The 19,391-nt window shown below is 44.2% G+C and overlaps 2 protein-coding genes across 6 annotated transcripts in view; one reads left to right on the forward strand and one right to left on the reverse strand.

Moving 5' to 3' along the window:
* Positions 1-30: 30 nt before the first annotated feature.
* LOC138964626 (uncharacterized) lies at positions 31-9,101 on the forward strand. Its single transcript, XM_070336630.1, has 6 exons — positions 31-377; positions 1,213-2,605; positions 3,150-3,354; positions 3,851-4,053; positions 5,349-5,602; positions 7,136-9,101. The coding sequence occupies exons 1-6, from the start codon at positions 333-335 to the stop codon at positions 7,505-7,507; spliced, it is 2,472 nt and encodes an 823-aa protein (XP_070192731.1). The 5' UTR covers positions 31-332; the 3' UTR covers positions 7,508-9,101.
* A 3,707-nt stretch (positions 9,102-12,808) lies between these two features.
* Positions 12,809-19,391, reverse strand: part of LOC138964629 (F-box and leucine-rich repeat protein 13-like) — a 48,504-nt gene continuing 41,921 nt past the window's right edge. For all 5 annotated transcript variants that reach the window (XM_070336637.1, XM_070336633.1, XM_070336636.1 and 2 more), the window contains 2 exons: positions 15,445-15,525; positions 12,809-14,863 (listed from right to left, as the gene is read on the reverse strand). In XM_070336637.1, the coding sequence (XP_070192738.1) occupies positions 14,782-14,863; positions 15,445-15,525 (163 nt within the window). In that variant the 3' untranslated portion in view covers positions 12,809-14,781. The remainder of the gene's footprint in view (positions 14,864-15,444; positions 15,526-19,391) is intronic.

Below are 19,391 nucleotides of genomic sequence, written 5' to 3' on the forward strand. Positions count from 1 at the left end.
ATTTTATGTATTTGTAATTACTAGTGTCTAATTTCTCCTCAAAGTTCACCTTATCTTATCAGGAAAATAATGTTAATATTATATGCTATATTTGAATTATTTTAACCATAATCCACGCGTACTGAACCAAAATACGATGATTGATAATTTTGACTGAGAACCACTCAGAGAGGTTGCCTCCCCGATTAGTTCTCTTGCAGTAAAGTCCGTAAAGTTTCCGTCTTCTTGTCCAACTCAGAACTAATGGATAAAGAGGCAAAGTTATTTTACTTAGAATAAGTCAACACAAGTAAATTGTTTACAGTTTTGCGGTGCGTGTTCCTCAGTGAACGATGGAGAGAAGCGCAGAAGACTTGATCAATGACTTTAAGTCAAAGGTCTGTATTCGTAGTCAGAGAAGAGTAAAGCAGGAATATTTGGGAAAACTTCTTTTTGTGATCGAAACGATCCAATGCAAACTAATCGATCACTTTACTTTCGGTTTTATCCCATGCTACTTCTTCAAAAAGTTAGTTTGGTTTGCAGTCTAAACTAGCGATCGAATGCATGTGACAGTCTGAACCCTTTGTTAATTGATGAGAGGATCGTTAAGTTTAACTACTACTAGGGAGCTGGGCACAGAGCTTCATGGAGCATTACACTTCAGTCAGACCACAGGCGGAAGGTATCGTCCACTGGACTACTACTATCACAGAAAGACTACTTTCTGTGATAGTAGTTGTCCAGTGGACGATACCTTCCGCCTGTGGTCAGACTCAGAGTAACATCAAGCCTGAGATGTCTGCCTGTTGCTCATGGGTGTTTGTTTGTGTGTGTTGGTGGGCGGGGAGGGGGATTACGCAGTGGTATTGCTGAAATGGTATGCACGCTTTCAGTTTCACCCTTTTATTCCTGGTATGCAATTAAGCACTCGAGCAATTCAGTGTACGTGTGTGTCACTATATGTGTTTGTAAAACATATCTATCCATATTATTCTAAATAAGTGCCTGAAGGGAAGTTTCTGGGAAGACTTTGCATCTTTCTGAAAAACAACAGCTGTCTGTTCTGGACTGAACGCATAAATATTTGTAATATTAAAAATTTCATTTGTTATTTTTTGTGTGCTGCAAATCGATCTTGAATGATATTGATACACATGCAGTATGTAACAACAAATTGATTTTTTTACTCCGTTTTTAAATTGTATTTATTCATTTTCATTTTGATGGCAGGTTGAAGAGGCCATCAATCTCTTGCCCCAGATTCCGGAGACGCAACGAGAAGACCTGTGGACGTACTGGCAGGTCATCTCCGTGGCTGTCAAAGCGGCCGTAGGTGGGCGAGGTCCAATCCTTGTGAAGCCAACAAAGACCGGTGGAACATCTAGAGGACGTCCGAGGGGAAGGGGAAGGCCGCGTGTCTTTGGCTCACAGTCACTTTCGCAGAGAGAGCAGCATGTGTGGCGGATTGAGAGCAGTGCTGCCATAAAGATCAAACATGATTCACGGAATGGCACAGTAGTAGCGAAAACAGCTCAAAGCAATGCTGGAAAACAGAATGACTTCGCTGAGGCAAACATTAAGGTTTCTTTACCCAATCAAGATTTGTCCGTTTCTCCGGTAGAGAAGAGTACACCTGTGGCTGTAGATGGTACAGTGTGTAGTACAGGCAGCTCAGACCCAAAGGAGAAATCAAACATGTGGGATGACAACACCTCCAACAAAGAACAACAGCACGCAGTCTCTGCACAGTGGCCTGCGGGTTTTCAATCTGCCAGTAGCATCGATCATGGTTGTGAAGAAAACAGCCACACTACAGAAAACACGTCTCTAGTAAAGCAGGAGGTTGTTATGAAAACTTCAAGAGGAGAAGATAATGTTCCCCACGTTGATTTTGTGTCTGTCCCAAAGGAATTGGTCGCAACCCAGTCTTCTGAGACAGCAACGCAAGCTACAGGAACAAACAGCACAACTGACGACAATGAAACAGATGACGTCAAGGTAGTGACCTTAAACTTGCAGATTCCTGCACACAGCACTGATGCCGCTTCTTTGCACCAAGGACATCCGACGAAAACACGCAAACGTGGACGACCTCCCAAAAGTACCACTACATTATCCCACCCTGGGCAGTTGACTTCGAGTTCAACCACTGCAGAGGTTGAAGACACCACAGTTGATCAGAAAATACCTGCCCAGAACTTTTCGGGAAATGGTGCACTAAATCATGAAGATATTATGACCAAAGAAGAGGACAGAACACAGAATGGTCTGCAGTCCATCATCACAGCTTTGGAGCTGGAAGAGAAAAAAAACAAAGATGCGAAAGAAACAGCACCCTCTGCAGCCAAAGTGCGCCGATCGGAAAGACGAAGCGCTCCAAACAGAGACAAGCTGTTTTGCTACTTTGACAAGACCAAGCAGGAGGATGAAGAGAAGGAGGAGGAAGAGGAAGCCATGAAGGAAGAGGGGGAGGAGGAGGAGGGAGATGCTGAGTCCGGTACAGAGCCAGTTGTGCAAGATACGCAGGATCTCTATGTGAAAATGCAGACAGAGGAGGAGAAGGCCCAGCAGAGAACATGCACTGTGTGTGGTGTGGAACTCATGTCAGCCTCCTCCATGGCAGGTACTAATCATGGCAGTTTTAAAGCCCGGACAGATCTGAAATGGTGACCCAAATCATTATCAATTGAAGGATTGTACAACTACAAATCAACTGTTCAGGGTTTCCAGATCCCATTCAGTATAGTTCAGGTGAAAAAAGAGTATTAGTTATTACATTGAAAGAGAGGGCCAAGAGTGTGTTCCGACACATAAACATAACTGTAAAGGGACTTTTTTTGATGCGGCTGATAGTCCAGTGGGTAAAGGAAAGTGTCCTTTCAATCAGAGAGTTCTATTATTGCAGGGCTTTCTAATAATTTGAGAAATTAGTACAGTGGAACCCCTGATTAAGACCTCAAAATGTCTGAGAAAAGCCGGTCTTAAAATGGGGGTAATTTTACAGAGTTTAAGGACAAAAGATTTGAAAAATAGAGGTCTTAATAGGGCCCTAGGGGATTCTTAAATTCAGCGGGGGGGGGGTTCTACTGTAACTTTGACTGCCATAGCATGTTCAAGTAAAGTTTAAAATCTCTCACACTGATTTTCTATAATTCTTTTTCTAACAGTGCACATGCGGGTCCACACAGGAGATCGCCCGTTCTCCTGCCCAGTGTGCAACAAGACGTTCACCACCAAAGGCAACCGTGAGCGACACAAGGCCACCCATGTTGGGCTCAAAGCTTTCACCTGCACGGAGTGCAACAAGAAATTCACAGAGAAAAAATCCCTCAAGATTCACACGAGGAGCCACACTGGAGAGAGGCCTTATGGGTAAGTACAGCAGAAATGTGAACTGTCCACTGCATGCAAACCCACCTGAACAAGGAAAACATCAGTCAGTATAAATTAATTCCGTTGATTATACATTTTTCGTTGTTTATTGTCCATGATGAAAGGTAAACACAGACAAATGTTATAATGTGAATATTGATTTCGCTTGAAAAAGTGGGGGAAAATGATTATATTGATGTTGCATGATTGGGGTGGTCAAAAGATTGTAAAATGATGGGAAGCAAGGTGCCATGGAGATAATAAACTTGATGACATATGAGCTTGGAGCTTAGCAGGAAGCAGCCCTAACAAGATTCAATGGGACATGAGATTTATTATGAAGAGAATCAAGGTTGGGTTATAATCATGTGATGGTTGAAAAGTTTGTGGTCGCGAATCGACCTCACACATTTAACTTTTATGGACATGAAAGATGTGTTTTATTTAATTTTTTCTCACTTTAAATTTAATGTGGCTCTCATCTCTGTCTTATTAGGTGCGACATCTGCCAAATGCGCTTCTTCCAGACAGGAACGCTGAAGACACACATGGACCGTCACACTGGCCGCAAAAGCCACCTGTGTGAACTGTGTGGTAAAGCGTTCCGCCAAGGTTGCCAGCTGCGTGTTCACATGCGTCGTCATGCAAAGAACATGGCTTTTCCGTGCAAGCATTGCACCAAGCGTTTCTACACCAAAAGTGAGTGTGGGAATAATTAACTAACTTCTGGGTGTTCACCAAAAAAATAATGATTTTCCTATTTTGACTATCATATGAGGTGCAACCTTTTTCTCAAATTTGACCACTGCGCCCCAGTGACCGGTAGTACCTTGTACAAAAACAAAAGTAAGACAGGTTTATGTGGAACTAGTCTCCTGACACTATGGAGAGAAAACAAGCAAATGAACAAAAGCTTGTATGTTACTCATTCTTCAACACAAAAACCAGCTTTTAATCTTAACTGGACTGGTGTTTTACAAATAAACACACAAGTACGAACATTATCTTTACTGTGAAAAAATTGGGTAGTCTATATCATTTTATTCATTATTGCATGTGGTTTCTATTTTCATAATGTTCTTTAATCCCTCTGCACATATGTGACCCGCCACCACGAAATGAGTCGCATGTCACCTCGCGCGGTTCTGCGCTAGGCTTAATATAAGTCCGGTGAGTGTCTGGTAACAGTGTGAGGGTCACCTTAGTCACAGGCTTATAACTCAAACAGTTTTTGCTCGTTTCTAAAACGGTTTTCACCACTGGATAGAGCATAAAAAAGTCTTTAGGAAAATGTACTAATATGAAAATCCTGCAAAGGTGACATGCGACTCATTCTGTGGTGGAGGGTCACATATGTTTATCTTTCTTTCTTTATTTGGTGTTTAACGTCGTTTTCAACCACGAAGGTTATATCGCGACGAGGGAAAGGGGGGAGATGGGATAGGGGAAAGGGGGGAGATGGGATAGAGCCACTTGTTAAGTGTTTCTTGTTCACAAAAGCACTAATCAAAAAATTGCTCCAGGGGCTTGCAACGTAGTACAATATATGACCTTACTGGGAGAATGCAAGTTTCCAGTACAAAGGACTAAACATTTCTTACATACTGCTTGACTAAAATCTTTACAAACATTGACTATATTCTATACAAGAACCACTTAACAAGGGTAAAAGGAGAAACAGAATCCGTTAGTCGCCTCTTACGACATGCGGGGTGCAGAGAAATAAGGATGTGGAAAAGAAGACTTTTGGTAAGTGAAATAAAGGTGATGGATCTAGTCAGGTAGAAATAAGACAACAAGAAAAGAATTGGAAAACTGCAGGGAATAGTAGGGAGAGTTTTCTTGGAAGGAAATATAGGTGAAAGGACTGGTAAGGCAGAAATAAGACAAAAGAAGAGAAGTAAAGGGGTGGGGTAACTCTGTTTAAACGCTCCCGCCACGTGAAGGCGACCCCATGGGAGCACATATGTTTATAATATCGCTCGTTTTCTCAGGTGACATGGAGCGACATGAACTGAAACACACAGGTGAACGACCGTTCGCATGCGACAAGTGCCCAGAAACGTTCACACGCCAGCACTACTTGCGCGAGCATCAGAACACACATCTGGGACGTCGGCCGTACAAATGTGTCATCTGCGGCTTGTCTTTTCATGACTTTGCGTCATGCCATCGTCATGTCAACAAACACAAAATAACGGAGGTTGAACAACCCCCACAGCAGATACATGTGGAAGTGGGACATGATGTGAGTTGTGTAGTGGTATCTGTCTGGGGTTATAATAATGATAATGAACACTTGTTAATTGCCCCTTATCACAGCTATGGACAAATAAATAGTGTGAACATGTATACATACAGTGACAGTAAGAGAAATACAAATGTTTGTATGGACTTGAACACAAATCATGCTAGACAGGGACACAGAGTGAAATTTGCAAACTACAGTGGTGTCCAGCTATAACGAACCTGGGTATAACGAAATCCCGCTTTTAACGAACTGCCATTGATTTCGCGGCAGACAGCCTTCGATTTCTTACTTGTTACTTTCCGGCTACAACGAACCTTTTGAACTCATTTGCATAACGAACCCCTCTTATAACAAACACGTTTTCATCGCCCCAGAGCCGTTTTGTCTCTAAAAGTCACAAGGCTACAACGAACTGATGTCAATAATTCTCTCCAAAGACAAAAATACACAAACACAAGTAAAAGTATACCGGTAACAAACGGTCGAAGAATGAAAATAAGCCGCACATCAAAGGAAGAATACAGAGTGGAAATATGTGTGCTCTGTGTGTGCCGAGAGATCAAAGGCAGGTCCATTGTGATGCCTTGACACTGACCTTCTTCCCAGGGGTCAATGACCCAGTTTTAGCTATGAGAGGTGGTTCCCCTGTCATATCTGAGAGAGGAAACACTTCCTGCACCGGGGTCAGTGACCGAGTTTAACCTATGGGGCGGTCTCTTTGATGTCTTGAGAGGAAACATGGCCAGGGTAGTACCTAGTAGCTGAAACATGCATTATCACAAGTTGTTTGACTGGTACTCAGGCGGTCTCTTTGATTTTTTTGTATTTTGATACAAAATACACTCGAGGAAAAAAGTCGCGCCTTATGACCGGGAAAATACGGTACATGCTTTTACACGACCTTTTTAATTTTACTTCTAAAATTACAGTAAAGTGAACATTTGAACTATGCCTCTCTATGGATTATATTATGAAGCTGTTGAAAACATGCAGAGATTGTACTCTCCAAGGAAAGATCGATGGGACGATCATTTGAAGGTGAGTGGGAAAACTTGTCTTGAGGCCATTTAGGGTTGAAAACTCTACAGCGAATTACTGATATAACGAACTAAAATGTATCTCCCTCGAGATTCGTTGTACCCGGACTCCACTACAGGTATCGTTAACATGTTAATTGCTGCGTACTGTTGTGTAGCAGCATTGCCTCTGTGCGTTTGTGTGGGAATGTGGGTGGGTATGTGTAAAGAAAGGAGGGGGAAAACGAGACAAAAGAGAAAATATAAAACAATAGACAAATATGCAAAAAGAGCGAGAAGAAGAGAGATGGGTGCGTTGTTTTGTCTTTACCAGGGAAGTAGTTGGGGGGGGGGGTTACTTTTTGACCTGGAAAAAAATTCAGAGAAATACAATCCCAGGGTATAGCGTTCAGTAACCCCATACAACAGTTGTAAAACAAACATTATTTACATTCTAACATCACACCTGTTTTCCTGTACTTGAGACTGATTCTCATTCTTATATACTCCACAGGTATCCACCCAGCAGGTGATAGAGCAGGTGCAAGTCATCCTGGATCAGCAGAACCTACCTGGTTTCCATGGCGCCCAAATCCAGACCCTGCTCATTCCAGACACGGTTACGACTAGTGGACAAACCGTCTCTACTGACATTGCTACTACCGCCGCCACTGCCGATTCATCAGCTCAGACTATTCTCAGAAAGCTCATGCTTGGTGTTGATGATTCTTCCTCTGCAGAAGTTTATCACGTCACTCTGGTTGACAATGCTCAAGATGTGACTGTTACCACGGAAACCGGTCAAGTACAGACTGTAACCGAAGCAGATTTTTCTGCCATCAACTTGTTGGCGAGTGCTACCACGCAGCTTTCTCTGCCTCACTAGCATCAGATTTTTTTTGCGCTCTTGTTTTCAAATAGGCTCAGCTCTGTAGCTTTACTGGTGTAATGATGATGATGAAGATGGCTGGTTCCTCGAACCCGAGAATGAACGGGGAAGTATATCATTGGCGGCATGTACTCTGGTGATTTAGAAGGCCCTTTTTTAAATGGCATATGACAGATTCTGAGGGCACCAGGGGGGGGTGGGGGGTGGGACAAGGATTTTGATCTCTCCCGATACTTTTTCTACCCGCGAATGGCGTGTGGGCAGGTGTATAGAATGCACAAATATGTTGACATAATCTGTATAAAGCTGTGTTTGCTCTGCTTGGCCGTTCCATCACATGCCCAGTGCAGTACTCAGGCATGGGAATTGAAAAAAGTAAAAAAGGCTGAACATTTGTAAGTAATGGCAGGGGGGTTCGGGGGCATGCCCCCCGGAATTTGTTTTCTCCAAAGAACCCAAATGGTGCAATTTGGTGTCATCTAAGCTCCAAGTTTGCCATTAAATTCAGCTTTTAGAACCATTTTTGCCTCCCCCATTTATTTTTTCGGCGGAACAAAAAAAAAAATTGGCGGAAATTTGCCTTTCGGCGGACAATTCCCATGCCTAAGTACTGCATGCGTTCCTGTAGGTTGCTAAGGTTTTCTGGTTGTTTGTCTTGGTCAAACTCTCCATTGGCGTAGTAATTGGTTGCATAAAATCCAAGACATTTCTATTCATATTATGTAATGCTATGCAGTTTGTGTACATAATGGAAAATGCTTGGTTAACAATAAAGGCACAAATAGACATTTGACTGCCAACAACAGTGTTATGCATAAGGATTGCGTAGTATCGCTCATCGCAGGAAAACTCATCGTAGGATCACCTATGAGAGGTAGAAGGAATTCAACCTCATTGGCTTAACTGGTGAGGGATGCTCCATTTTGAGAGTGGTGGGAACGGGTACTTAGCCTTGCAAGTGCTTTATGATGAAGAAAAGTAGACTGCTTCAGGAAGCACAAAGCTAATGAATCATTGCTGCACATTTTGTTCTTACATTACAGCAAAAGAACAAATAATACCACAGACATGAGATCCATTCTACCATTTGCAAGGCATTTTCAGTGTGCATATCGCATACTAGAGGAATACCCGGCTTCGCCGGGGTGAATCGCGAGACAGAGACAGACAGCGTGGCGGTTCATCACAATCACCTCTGCAGGCGAAGTCCTGTCAAACGGGATTGAGAATTTTAGAGCTTATTTCTTAGCCCTATAATTATTATCTGTTGTGGTTTCTCAAATGCCTGAACATACAGACAGACAAAAGCCGCTAGACCCCATCACAAACAGAACTCTACAATCCACAGGTTTTTGCCCACACACACACACACACAAACACACACACAGAGAAGCCGTATATATATATATGTATATCTATATTCTATAAATATATAGAGATAGGTGAGAGTGTATTTTTCGCGTGGCTATAAATTGATTCGACCTTTTCACTTTGACAGTAAGAACAACTTACGGGTGCAAGGGAAGCGTTCTGGACAGCGCAGTGACATTCTAAAAATAGTTACTCAGAAACGGGAATTTGAGGTGAACGGCGCGAGACAGAGACAGACTGCGTGGCGGTTCACCACAATCACCTTTGAAGGCGAAGTCCTGTCAAACGGGATTGAGAATTTTAGAGCTTATTTCTTAGCCCTATATTATCTGCTGTGGCTTCTCACATGCCAGAACATACAGACAGACAATAGCCGCTAGACCACATCACAAACAGAACTCTACAATACACAGGTTTTTGCCCACACACACACACAAACACACACACACACAGAGAAGCCGTATATATATATGCATATCTGTATCTATAAATATATAGAGATAGGTGAGAGTGTATTTTTCGCGTGGCTATAAATTGATTCGACCTTTTCACTTTGACAGTAAGAACAACTTACGGGTGCAAGGGAAGCGTTGTGGACAGCGCAGTGGACAGCGCAGTGACATTCTAAAAATAGTAATAGTAAGTTACAAACGGGAAAGCCACACGAAGGAAGGGAGATAAACGCCAAACACTGGAGAAGATAAGGAAGAGTTACTTATAATGGTGAAATGAACACAAAAACCCAAATCAGTTCAGCGCTGCGCGCTGAGAGCACGTGTTGAAATATCTCATCGATGATATTGTGTCCGGGGTGTAGCTGAATACGGTGTCCAAATTTGAAAACGATCCACCGAGAACTTTGGCGTTGTGATGTGGTGTAGCGGCTATGGTGTGTCGGTATGGGGGCCCGGGTAGCTGAGGTGGAACCAAAATAGCTGAGGTGGAACCAAAATCGGTTCAGCGCTGCGCGCTGAGAGCACGTGTTGAAATATCTCATCGATGAGTTTGTGTCCGGGGTCTCTCTGAATAAGCCCACCAAATTTGAAGCAGATCCATCGAGAACTTTGGCCGTGCATCGCGCACAGACAGACACACAGACACACAGACACACAGACACACAGACACTAGTCGTATATATATATAGATTTGAAGGGGGAAAAAAAAGGAAAACTTTCTGATCCTTTTAATAAAACATGTCAATTGTCATGTGAACAGTTAATAGAGTTTGCAAAAGATATGACCTTTTGAAATAATGTGGAACCCCCCTTTTAAGACCTCCCGGGGCGGGGATGTAGCTCAGTCGGTAGCGCGCTGGATTTGTATCCAGTTGGCCGCTGTCAGCGTGAGTTCGTCCCCAGCATGCTTCCTCCGAAAACGGCGTATGGCTGCCTAAATGGCGGGGTAAAAAACGGTCATACACGTAAAATTCCACTGGTGCAAAAAACACGAGTGTACGTGGGAGTTTCAGCCCACGAACGCAGAAGAAGAAGAAGAAGACCTCCCGATTGAAGACTCAGATTTGCTGTTCATAACCTCTGTAAACTGAACAATTTCAAGACACACACACCCCCCCCCCCCCCCCTGCTAAGACCTAAATTTTTTAAGATTTAAAAGAGGGGTTTCGGTGTACCTGGGGTACTGCTATGCCTGTACTCATTCAGAAAATAGAATACATGTACTGGATAAGCTAGCATGTAGAGAGCGAGTATGTGTGTTTCACTGTTTGTGTGCAAAAGACAGTACACGTATATGCATCTGTGTATGTATGAGTGTGTGTTTGCGTGTGTGAGGTAATATTACAATGACTTGTTTACATTATCATTAGTTTCTTGATTAACCTTTCAACCTGTTTTTGTTTTGTTTTAAATGTGTTAATGGCATTGTAGTTGTAGATGTGCCTTTTCCTGTTCTGTACAATTGTTTGTCTTTGTTGCATACTTACAGATCTATGGCATATCCGCTTTGAAGCCACATTATTGTTTCAGAAAAGTGAACTTAAGTTATTGTGTTGTTATTGTTACGATGCAATCTTGTGCATCAGCAATCTTATCTGCTTAAAACGTTGTTGAATACTTGTGAGGTTTGGTAGCCAAGTTGGTAGAGCGTTGTTGAATACTTGTGAGGTCTGGTAGCCAAGTTGGTAGAGCGTTGTTGAATACTTGTGAGGTCTGGTAGCCAAGTTGGTAGAGCGTTGTTGAATACTTGTGAGGTCTGGTAGCCAAGTTGGTAGAGCGTTGTTGAATACTTGTGAGGTCTGGTAGCCAAGTTGGTAGAGCGTTGTTGAATACTTGTGAGGTCTGGTAGCCAAGTTGGTAGAGCGTTGTTGAATACTTGTGAGGTCTGGTAGCCAAGTTGGTAGAGCGTTGTTGAATACTTGTGAGGTCTGGTAGCCAAGTTGGTAGAGCGTTGTTGAATACTTGTGAGGTCTGGTAGCCAAGTTGGTAGAGCGTTGTGGAATACTTGTGAGGTCTGGTAGCCAAGTTGGTAGAGCGTTGTGGAATACTTGTGAGGTCTGGTAGCCAAGTTGGTAGAGCGTTGTTGAATACTTGTGAGGTCTGGTAGCCAAGTTGGTAGAGCGTTTTTGAATACTTGTGAGGTCTGGTAGCCAAGTTGGTAGAGCGTTGTTGAATACTTGTGAGGTCTGGTAGCCAAGTTGGTAGAGCGTTGTTGAATACTTGTGAGGTCTGGTAGCCAAGTTGGTAGAGCGTTGTTGAATACTTGTGAGGTCTGGTAGCCAAGTTGGTAGAGCGTTGTTGAATACTTGTGAGGTCTGGTAGCCAAGTTGGTAGAGCGTTGTTGAATACTTGTGAGGTCTGGTAGCCAAGTTGGTAGAGCGTTGTTGAATACTTGTGAGGTCTGGTAGCCAAGTTGGTAGAGCGTTGTTGAATACTTGTGAGGTCTGGTAGCCAAGTTGGTAGAGCGTTGTTGAATACTTGTGAGGTCTGGTAGCCAAGTTGGTAGAGCGTTGTTGAATACTTGTGAGGTCTGATAGCCAAGTTGGTAGAGCGTTGTTGAATACTTGTGAGGTCTGGTAGCCAAGTTGGTAGAGCGTTGTTGAATACTTGTGAGGTCTGGTAGCCAAGTTGGTAGAGCGTTGTTGAATACTTGTGAGGTCTGGTAGCCAAGTTGGTAGAGCGTTGTTGAATACTTGTGAGGTCTGATAGCCAAGTTGGTAGAGCGTTGTTGAATACTTGTGAGGTCTGGTAGCCAAGTTGGTAGAGCGTTGTTGAATACTTGTGAGGTCTGGTAGCCAAGTTGGTAGAGCGTTGTTGAATACTTGTGAGGTCTGGTAGCCAAGTTGGTAGAGCGTTGTTGAATACTTGTGAGGTCTGGTAGCCAAGTTGGTAGAGCGTTGTTGAATACTTGTGAGGTCTGGTAGCCAAGTTGGTAGAGCGTTGCACTTGTAATCCTCAGATCACAGGGTCAAATTCAGGCCGGGACGGACAAGTGTCAACTTGTGATGACTCAAAAGACAGTAATGAGTATCCATGTCCCATCCCCATATCAAATCCAGGCCCGGACGGACAAGTGTCAACTTATGATGACTCCAAAGACAGTATCCATGTCCCATCCCCATATCACTGCTATGGTATGTAAAGGACCTCAGCCATTCTGCCAGAAGTGTAGGTGGCTGATTGCACCTAAGAAATGCCCACATCTGAGTAGCGCGACTCTTGTTGCTGCTAGCTTTCCTCTGGGAGGAAGGGACTCAACTTTTCCAGCAATGGAATGATAAAGTATGAAATGAAATGAAAAGATTTTCATTACTGCCTATGAAGGTGACTTCTTTGTTTTCAAGTGTAGCAATACAATAACTACTACCTCCACGAATATGTATATATATTTATGCTATTATCATATGTTAATACACTAAATATTCTTTGCTGAAGAAGATAAAATGCAAACAATGAAATAACAAAGTAAAAGTCTGTTATACCACTTTTGTTCTTTGTTTTATTTGCTTCTAAACAAAGCAATGGTTTACACCACTAAACCCATCAAATAAATAACAGAAGTACACATGCTTGTAAAACACGTCTACATTATAAAACATTTTAGCAGTACAATGCTTGGACGGTGAAACTGAAAGTAATACATTACATATTACATGTGTACGTAATACATTTCAGCAATACAATGCTTGGACGGTGAAACTAAAAGAACATGTAATACAATACTTTTAGTAATACTGAAAGAAATACAGTGGAACCCCCCTTTTAAGACCTCCAAAAATCTGAGAAAATCAGGTCTCAACAAGAGGCGAAGCTTTCAAGGCTCACGTGAGAAATCGACAAACAGTAACACAAACTCAATCACTCCGTCACACATACACACACACACACACACACACACACACACAGTAAGCATAGGTGACACTGTGCAAGAAAGCGAGACACTAGATCTAGATCTGTCTGTCTGCATGTAGCCTACTTATACAGACACGACTGCCAACTTGTCTCGGCCAGCTCAAAATAACAATGACCGAGACATTCCTTCGCGTGACGTCTAACCCTCTTACGCCATAATGTGACGTCTTCAAATGACGAAATGTTAAAGTTTCTACCACAGACATACACACGCACGCACGAACGCACATACGCACGCACAGACAGACAAAGTTACGATCGCATAGGCTACACTTCGTGAGCCAAAAAGGTGGGAGTCTTAAAATGGGGGTAATTTTGCAGAGGATACGAACAGAAGGTCTTAGAAAACAGGGTCTTAAAGGGAGGAAGTCTTAAATTGGGGAGTCTTAAAAGGGGGGTTCCACTGTACAACATAATGCTTACAAGTAGTACATGAGCCATGGTGTGAACACCTGTCACAAGAAAAGAACTGTTACTATCCCCACCCATACTGGCCCTCCCACTACCAACACCCCCTACGCCCATCGCACACACTTCTATCAGTAGTGAAACATACACAGGATTCAAAATAATTTGATTAAAGACATTTTTATAGAAATTCTATGACCTCTTTATACAGTATATCATGTATGAATGCAGCACTCCCCCCCCCCCCCCCCCCACACACACACATTCTCAATTTGGCACTTTGAAAATAAAATAAAAATCTTTTAAAAAAACACCAGCAATAACATTGTAACACACATTTGAATGCTTTGGAATCAGTGTAAACTTGATTTAATAAGAAGAGAATGCATCTTTGGTGAAGAGGCACATATCTGCTGTAAAAGCATGCGAATCAGCAGGGAACATACACAACATATTGTTTGCATGCAATATGTTTAACCACACACCAACATGAATTAATTTTCTGTGAAAGTGCAATGAGACAACCCATGTCATGAACACCACACAAACACACACACTCTCTCTCGCTCACTCTGCCCCTCTCGCTCTTTATCTCATCACACTATTTCAAAATTACAGTCAAACTAGACAAATATCTGCTTCAAAAATACACAACAGTTTCACATGTCACCTAGTTTTAAAGCAATCTTCTTCTCTTCTTCTTCTGCAATCCTGGGCTGAAATTGCCATGTACACTCTTGTTTTTGTACAGGTGGGTTTTTACGCGTATGGCCTTTTTTACCCCGCCACTTAGGCAGCCATACGCCAACTTTTGAGGATGCATGCTTGGTATTTTCCTGTTTTTGTAACCCAGCAAACTCTGACTTGGATTACAGGATCTTTTCTGTGCGTACTTGATCTTATGTTTGCAAGTACAGTGGAACCCCCCTTTTAAGACCCCCAATGTAAGACTCCCTTCTTTTTAAGACCCCGTTTTCTCAGACTTTCTGTTCAGAACCTCTGTAAATTTACCCCCATTTTAAGACTCCCTCCTTTTTAAGACCTGATTTTCTCAGACTTGTGGAGGTCTTAAAAGGGGTTCCTCTGTACACATATGCACTTGTCCATTGTGACCGTCTCAAGCGTTCAATATCCATAGTAGCCAGGTACATCGTCGAAGTTGTAGTCCACCATTTCCACATTTCTTGTAATCTTCTGGGCAGCATGTCTGAAAACAATCAATTGTTAACAAATTAGATATTCACATCACAAGAATTAAAAAAAAAAAAAAATGATGTACATAATAATTATACAGCTGATAAACAAGGTACATTGGGTGGATAAAGAAAATACAAAAATTGTTTTTATTCTTGATCTGCAGCAACCTGCCAAAAACTTTTTGGTACATTTGATGTAGAGTGATCCCAAGATCTGCAGATTGTGTGTGTGTGTGCATGTGTGTGTGTGCATGTGTGTGTGTGTGTGTGTGTGTGTGTGTGTGAGAGAGTGAGAGTTTGTGTGTGTGCTTGTGTGTGTGTGTGCACACATGAGTGTGTGTGTGTGTGTATTTGTGTGTGAGAGAGTGAGAGTTTGTGTGTGTGCTTGCATGATTGTGTGTGTGCATGTGTGTGTGTGCATGTGTGCATGTGTGTGTGTGTGTGTGTGTACACGAGAGAGTAAGAGAGAGAACATATAGGCAAAGTTTGAGTATGTCTGCATTGTTTATGCCATGTCCGTTCTCTTCATGAAATGGTACATGTTATCAAACCACTTGACTCTTTTATCAAACAAATTTGGAGACTAACTCACTTGCTTATTCCTTTGCAGTAAAGCATGGTGAGAGATCGCAGCTTCTTACAGCCTTTTCGCAGGTACTTCAGAGCCTTGTCTCTGTGGTCACACGAAATAATTATGTGACTTTTAAGCACTTAAAATCAAACACTGCTCATAATAAAAAATTTTAACATAATAGCCATAGGTTGTTGTCATTCAGACACTGTCTTCCTTTTGTTGCATCCAGAGATTGCATTTTCTTCACATGTAAAAGCGAGAATACATGGAAAGCATATGGGTAGTGTTGTCTTCAGGCTAACTGACGAATTCCGGAAATAACTCTGTCGGGTTTATATGGGTTGTGAAAGAGTGAGTACCCTTGCTTTACTCAGGCAAACATCACAAGGTTCCTGTACACATGTTTAAGACACACCCTCAGGCTAGTGACTGGCGTGTAATGTAAAGTTTCACAAATGAGAACTGGGACAGGCTGAACTTCTTTAACGCAATGTGGGACTTTCAGTGGGGCGACCACCCCCAACCCAGCGCGTCCCCGGGTGGCGGATAGGGGAACGGACTTCAGATATGAAGACCAGCCGCTTGCGGCCGCGGACCAAACTGGCGGTGTTTCCTACCAGGGTGGAGTGGGGAAGCAGGCGGCACTGCTACTCTCTTCGAAATGCTCCATCGCCCTTCGACGGGACTCATCTAATGCGACTATGGGCGCATTAAAACCCTAGCTCCGGGTGGGATCCCGGCAAATCCTCCCCCCTGTGCTCTCAGGGTAGGACGTACGGGCCATGAGCTAAGGGTGAGGCAACCCCGACAGAAACCTCGAGTGCTGAAGACGGAGGTACTGGGCTGCACGGCGCACTCTAATAAACCATGGTACCACGCATCAACGCCAACCATGACACCATCAGATAGAAGCGACACTCATGGCGCTCGCCCACTGAGGTCCCTCCGGGGTGAGGCAGCGCCGGGCTCCAAGCCTCAAAGGAGCCCAACCTCAGCTACTGGAGGTCCCTCTCGTCCGTCTTGCTGCGCCAGGGGACGGAGGAGGAATGCGACTGGTAGCACAACAACCACTTCAACATCCAAGAAGCGTCAATCTTTTATGGTGATGCATTGGAATGCAGAAGGAGTCATGAACAAGAAGACAGAGCTAGAACATATCTTGCATGAAAGGAGCATCAACGTCTGCTGCATTCAAGAAACCCACCTGCAGATGGGAAAAACCTTCAAGGTCAGAGGCTACCAGTGCTTCAGACAGGACAGAGCTGACAGACGCAAAGGCGGAGTCCTGACACTAGTTAGGAACAACATCCAAGCCTGGGAAACAGCCGTCCACATGGAGGGAGCAGAGTACCAGATGATTCGGGCCAAACTGAATGACACAGAGTTGCAGATCCTGAACTTTTACTGCCCCAACGACCGTCCACTATCCCTTGACACCATCGAAGTCCCAGACTCGAGCTTTCTCGCAGTAGGGGATTTCAACTCTCACTCCCAGAGTTGGGGTTACAGTCAGATGGATCGCCGGGGTGAAGAAGTGGAAGACTGGCAAGATGAACACCATCTCATCCTCATAAACTCCCCAAATGATACCCCAACCTTCTACTCCAGACGATGGCGCACTACCTCCACTCCAGATCTTGCTCTCTGCACCGAAGATGTCCACCGAGACGTCACCAGGGAGGTGGGAGAGCAGTTAGGAGGAAGTGACCACAGGCCAGTGTTCCTCTCCATCAACAGGAACACCATGAACTACCCTGTCCACCCTCGCTGGAACTACAAGAAGGCTAAATGGAGTCTTTTCAGACACCGAACAAGCACTCTTACCAAGGACCTCCATGTCCAAGGTAGAGACATCAGTAACGTTGTCAGAGACCTGAACGCCTGCATCCTGCAAGCAGCCCACGAGTCTATCCCACGAGGTGCTCGCAAAGAGTACAAGCCATACTGGACCAACCAGCTACAAGAACTGCAGGATGAGATGGAATCTGCCAGACAGGCAGCAGAAAGTAGCCCATCAGATGAGAACCACCTACGGCTCCAGCAGACAAAGGCTGAATTTCTCAAGGCAAAGATCCAGGCCAGACGCAAAAGCTGGAGAGAAAAAACCGCTGCGCTGAATCTTGAGAGAGACGGAACGAAGCTGTGGAGAGTCGTAGGACAGCTCAATGATGAAGAAAACAGAAGCCAGAATGTGACACTGGAAGAGAACGGAGAGATGCTGACAGGGAGACGAGCAGCTAACCGTCTTGCTGACAACTATGCAGACGAGAGCAATGTACCTGTCAGCCCTGTCCAACAAAGAGAAGCAAGAAGAGAACAGAGAGAGCGGCCACAACACCACACAGATGTGGAACCCATGAAGCAACCCCTCACTCTTCATGAGCTACAAATTGCCTTGAGGAAACTAAAAACCAGGAAATCCCCAGGGCCAGATGGGATCACGAACGAGATGCTGAAGCACCTAGGCAACACAGCTGTCCTGAAACTACTGGAGGTCTTCAATCTCAGCTGGGACACAGGCAAACTGGCACAAGTTTGGCGAGAGGCCATCATGATTCCTATCCATAAGAAAGGAAAGGACAAGAAGAAGCCTGCTAGTTACAGACCAATCAGCCTGACCAGCTGCACTGTGAAGACCCTAGAGAGGATGGTCAACCAGCGCCTGCTTTGGTACCTAGAGACTGAGAACATCCTGGCTCCTGAACAGGCAGGCTTCAGACAGTTTCACAGCACAGAAGACCAGGCAACCTATCTCTCCCAAGAAATAGAAGATGCATTCCAGGAACAGAAGGTCCTCTTCGCCACCTGGATTGATCTACAGAAAGCCTTTGACAAGGTCTGGACTGATGGTCTCCTCGTGAAACTGCAGAGATGTGGAATCGCAAGCAACATGCTGCGATGGATCAGATCCTATCTTCACAACCGCAGAGCAAGAATCTCAGTCAACGGTCGAGTCGGCAAGAAAATACTACTGCGACATGGTGTCCCACAAGGAGGAGTCCTCTCTCCTACACTCTTCTTGGTCTTCATCAACGACCTTGTACAAATTCTTCCCAAAGGTATCCACGCTGCATTATATGCTGATGATTTGGTGATGTGGTGCAAGGAGGAATACGCCACAACTGCCACTTACAGGATGCAACTGGCTGCTGACCGGCTGGCGGCATGGGCAGATGAATGGTGTGTTGCCATCAACAAGGAAAAGTCCTCCACAACACTCTTCACCCTATCCTCAAAACAAAAGACCGGAACCATCAAGCTTGGTGACACACCCCTGAGAAGTGATGACGAGGCAACATATCTTGGTGTCACTTTTGACAAGAAACAGACCTGGAAACCCCACATCCACAATGCTGAAGCAAAGGCCAGGCGCAAGCTTGCCATCATGCGGAAGCTAGCCGGAACCAGCTGGGGAGCAAACGAAGAGATACTCAAGCGAGTCTACCAGGGAGCAGTCAGGCCCCATCTTGAGTATGGCTCCACAGCTTGGTCTACAGCAGCGAAGACCCACCAGCAGACACTGGACAGGGTCCAAAACCAAGCCCTCAGGATCATTACTGGATCGATGAGATCCACACCAATAAAGGCCATGGAAGAAGTTGCTGCCATTCAACCCCTCAGTCAGAGAAGAGACGCCAAGGTCATGGTTCAGACAGAGAAATTCAAGTGCCTGCCTGCACATCCGATGAAGAAGAGGATGGATAACCTGACAAAGAACCGCCTCAAGCGCAGCAGCTTCTTACATGAAAGCAAGAGACTTGCCAGAGAGCACCAAGCCTCTGTACCTCCATCAGCACTACCAATCAGCTTCTCAGATCTGCCGCAGCCATGGAATGAAGACTACAAGAATCTTCACATCTCCACCACAGTCCCCTACGTTACCTCAAGAGATTCCCAGAACGACACTGCCAGGCGCACCCTAACACTCGCCATGATTGCTGAACGGTACCCTGAAGACGCCTGGA

The sequence above is a fragment of the Littorina saxatilis genome, linkage group LG4 (genome assembly GCF_037325665.1).
Source record: "Littorina saxatilis isolate snail1 linkage group LG4, US_GU_Lsax_2.0, whole genome shotgun sequence".
Classification (NCBI taxonomy): Eukaryota; Metazoa; Mollusca; class Gastropoda; order Littorinimorpha; family Littorinidae; genus Littorina; species Littorina saxatilis.

Excerpts from the sequence above, each read along its gene's own strand:
- LOC138964626 (XM_070336630.1), top strand. The coding sequence starts at position 333 with ATGGAGAGAAGCGCAGAAGACTTGATCAATGACTTTAAGTCAAAG. Across the intron at positions 3,355-3,850 it reads ACTGGAGAGAGGCCTTATGG|GTGCGACATCTGCCAAATGC; the intron begins GTAAGTACAGCA and ends CTGTCTTATTAG. Across the intron at positions 5,603-7,135 it reads ATGTGGAAGTGGGACATGAT|GTATCCACCCAGCAGGTGAT; the intron begins GTGAGTTGTGTA and ends TATACTCCACAG.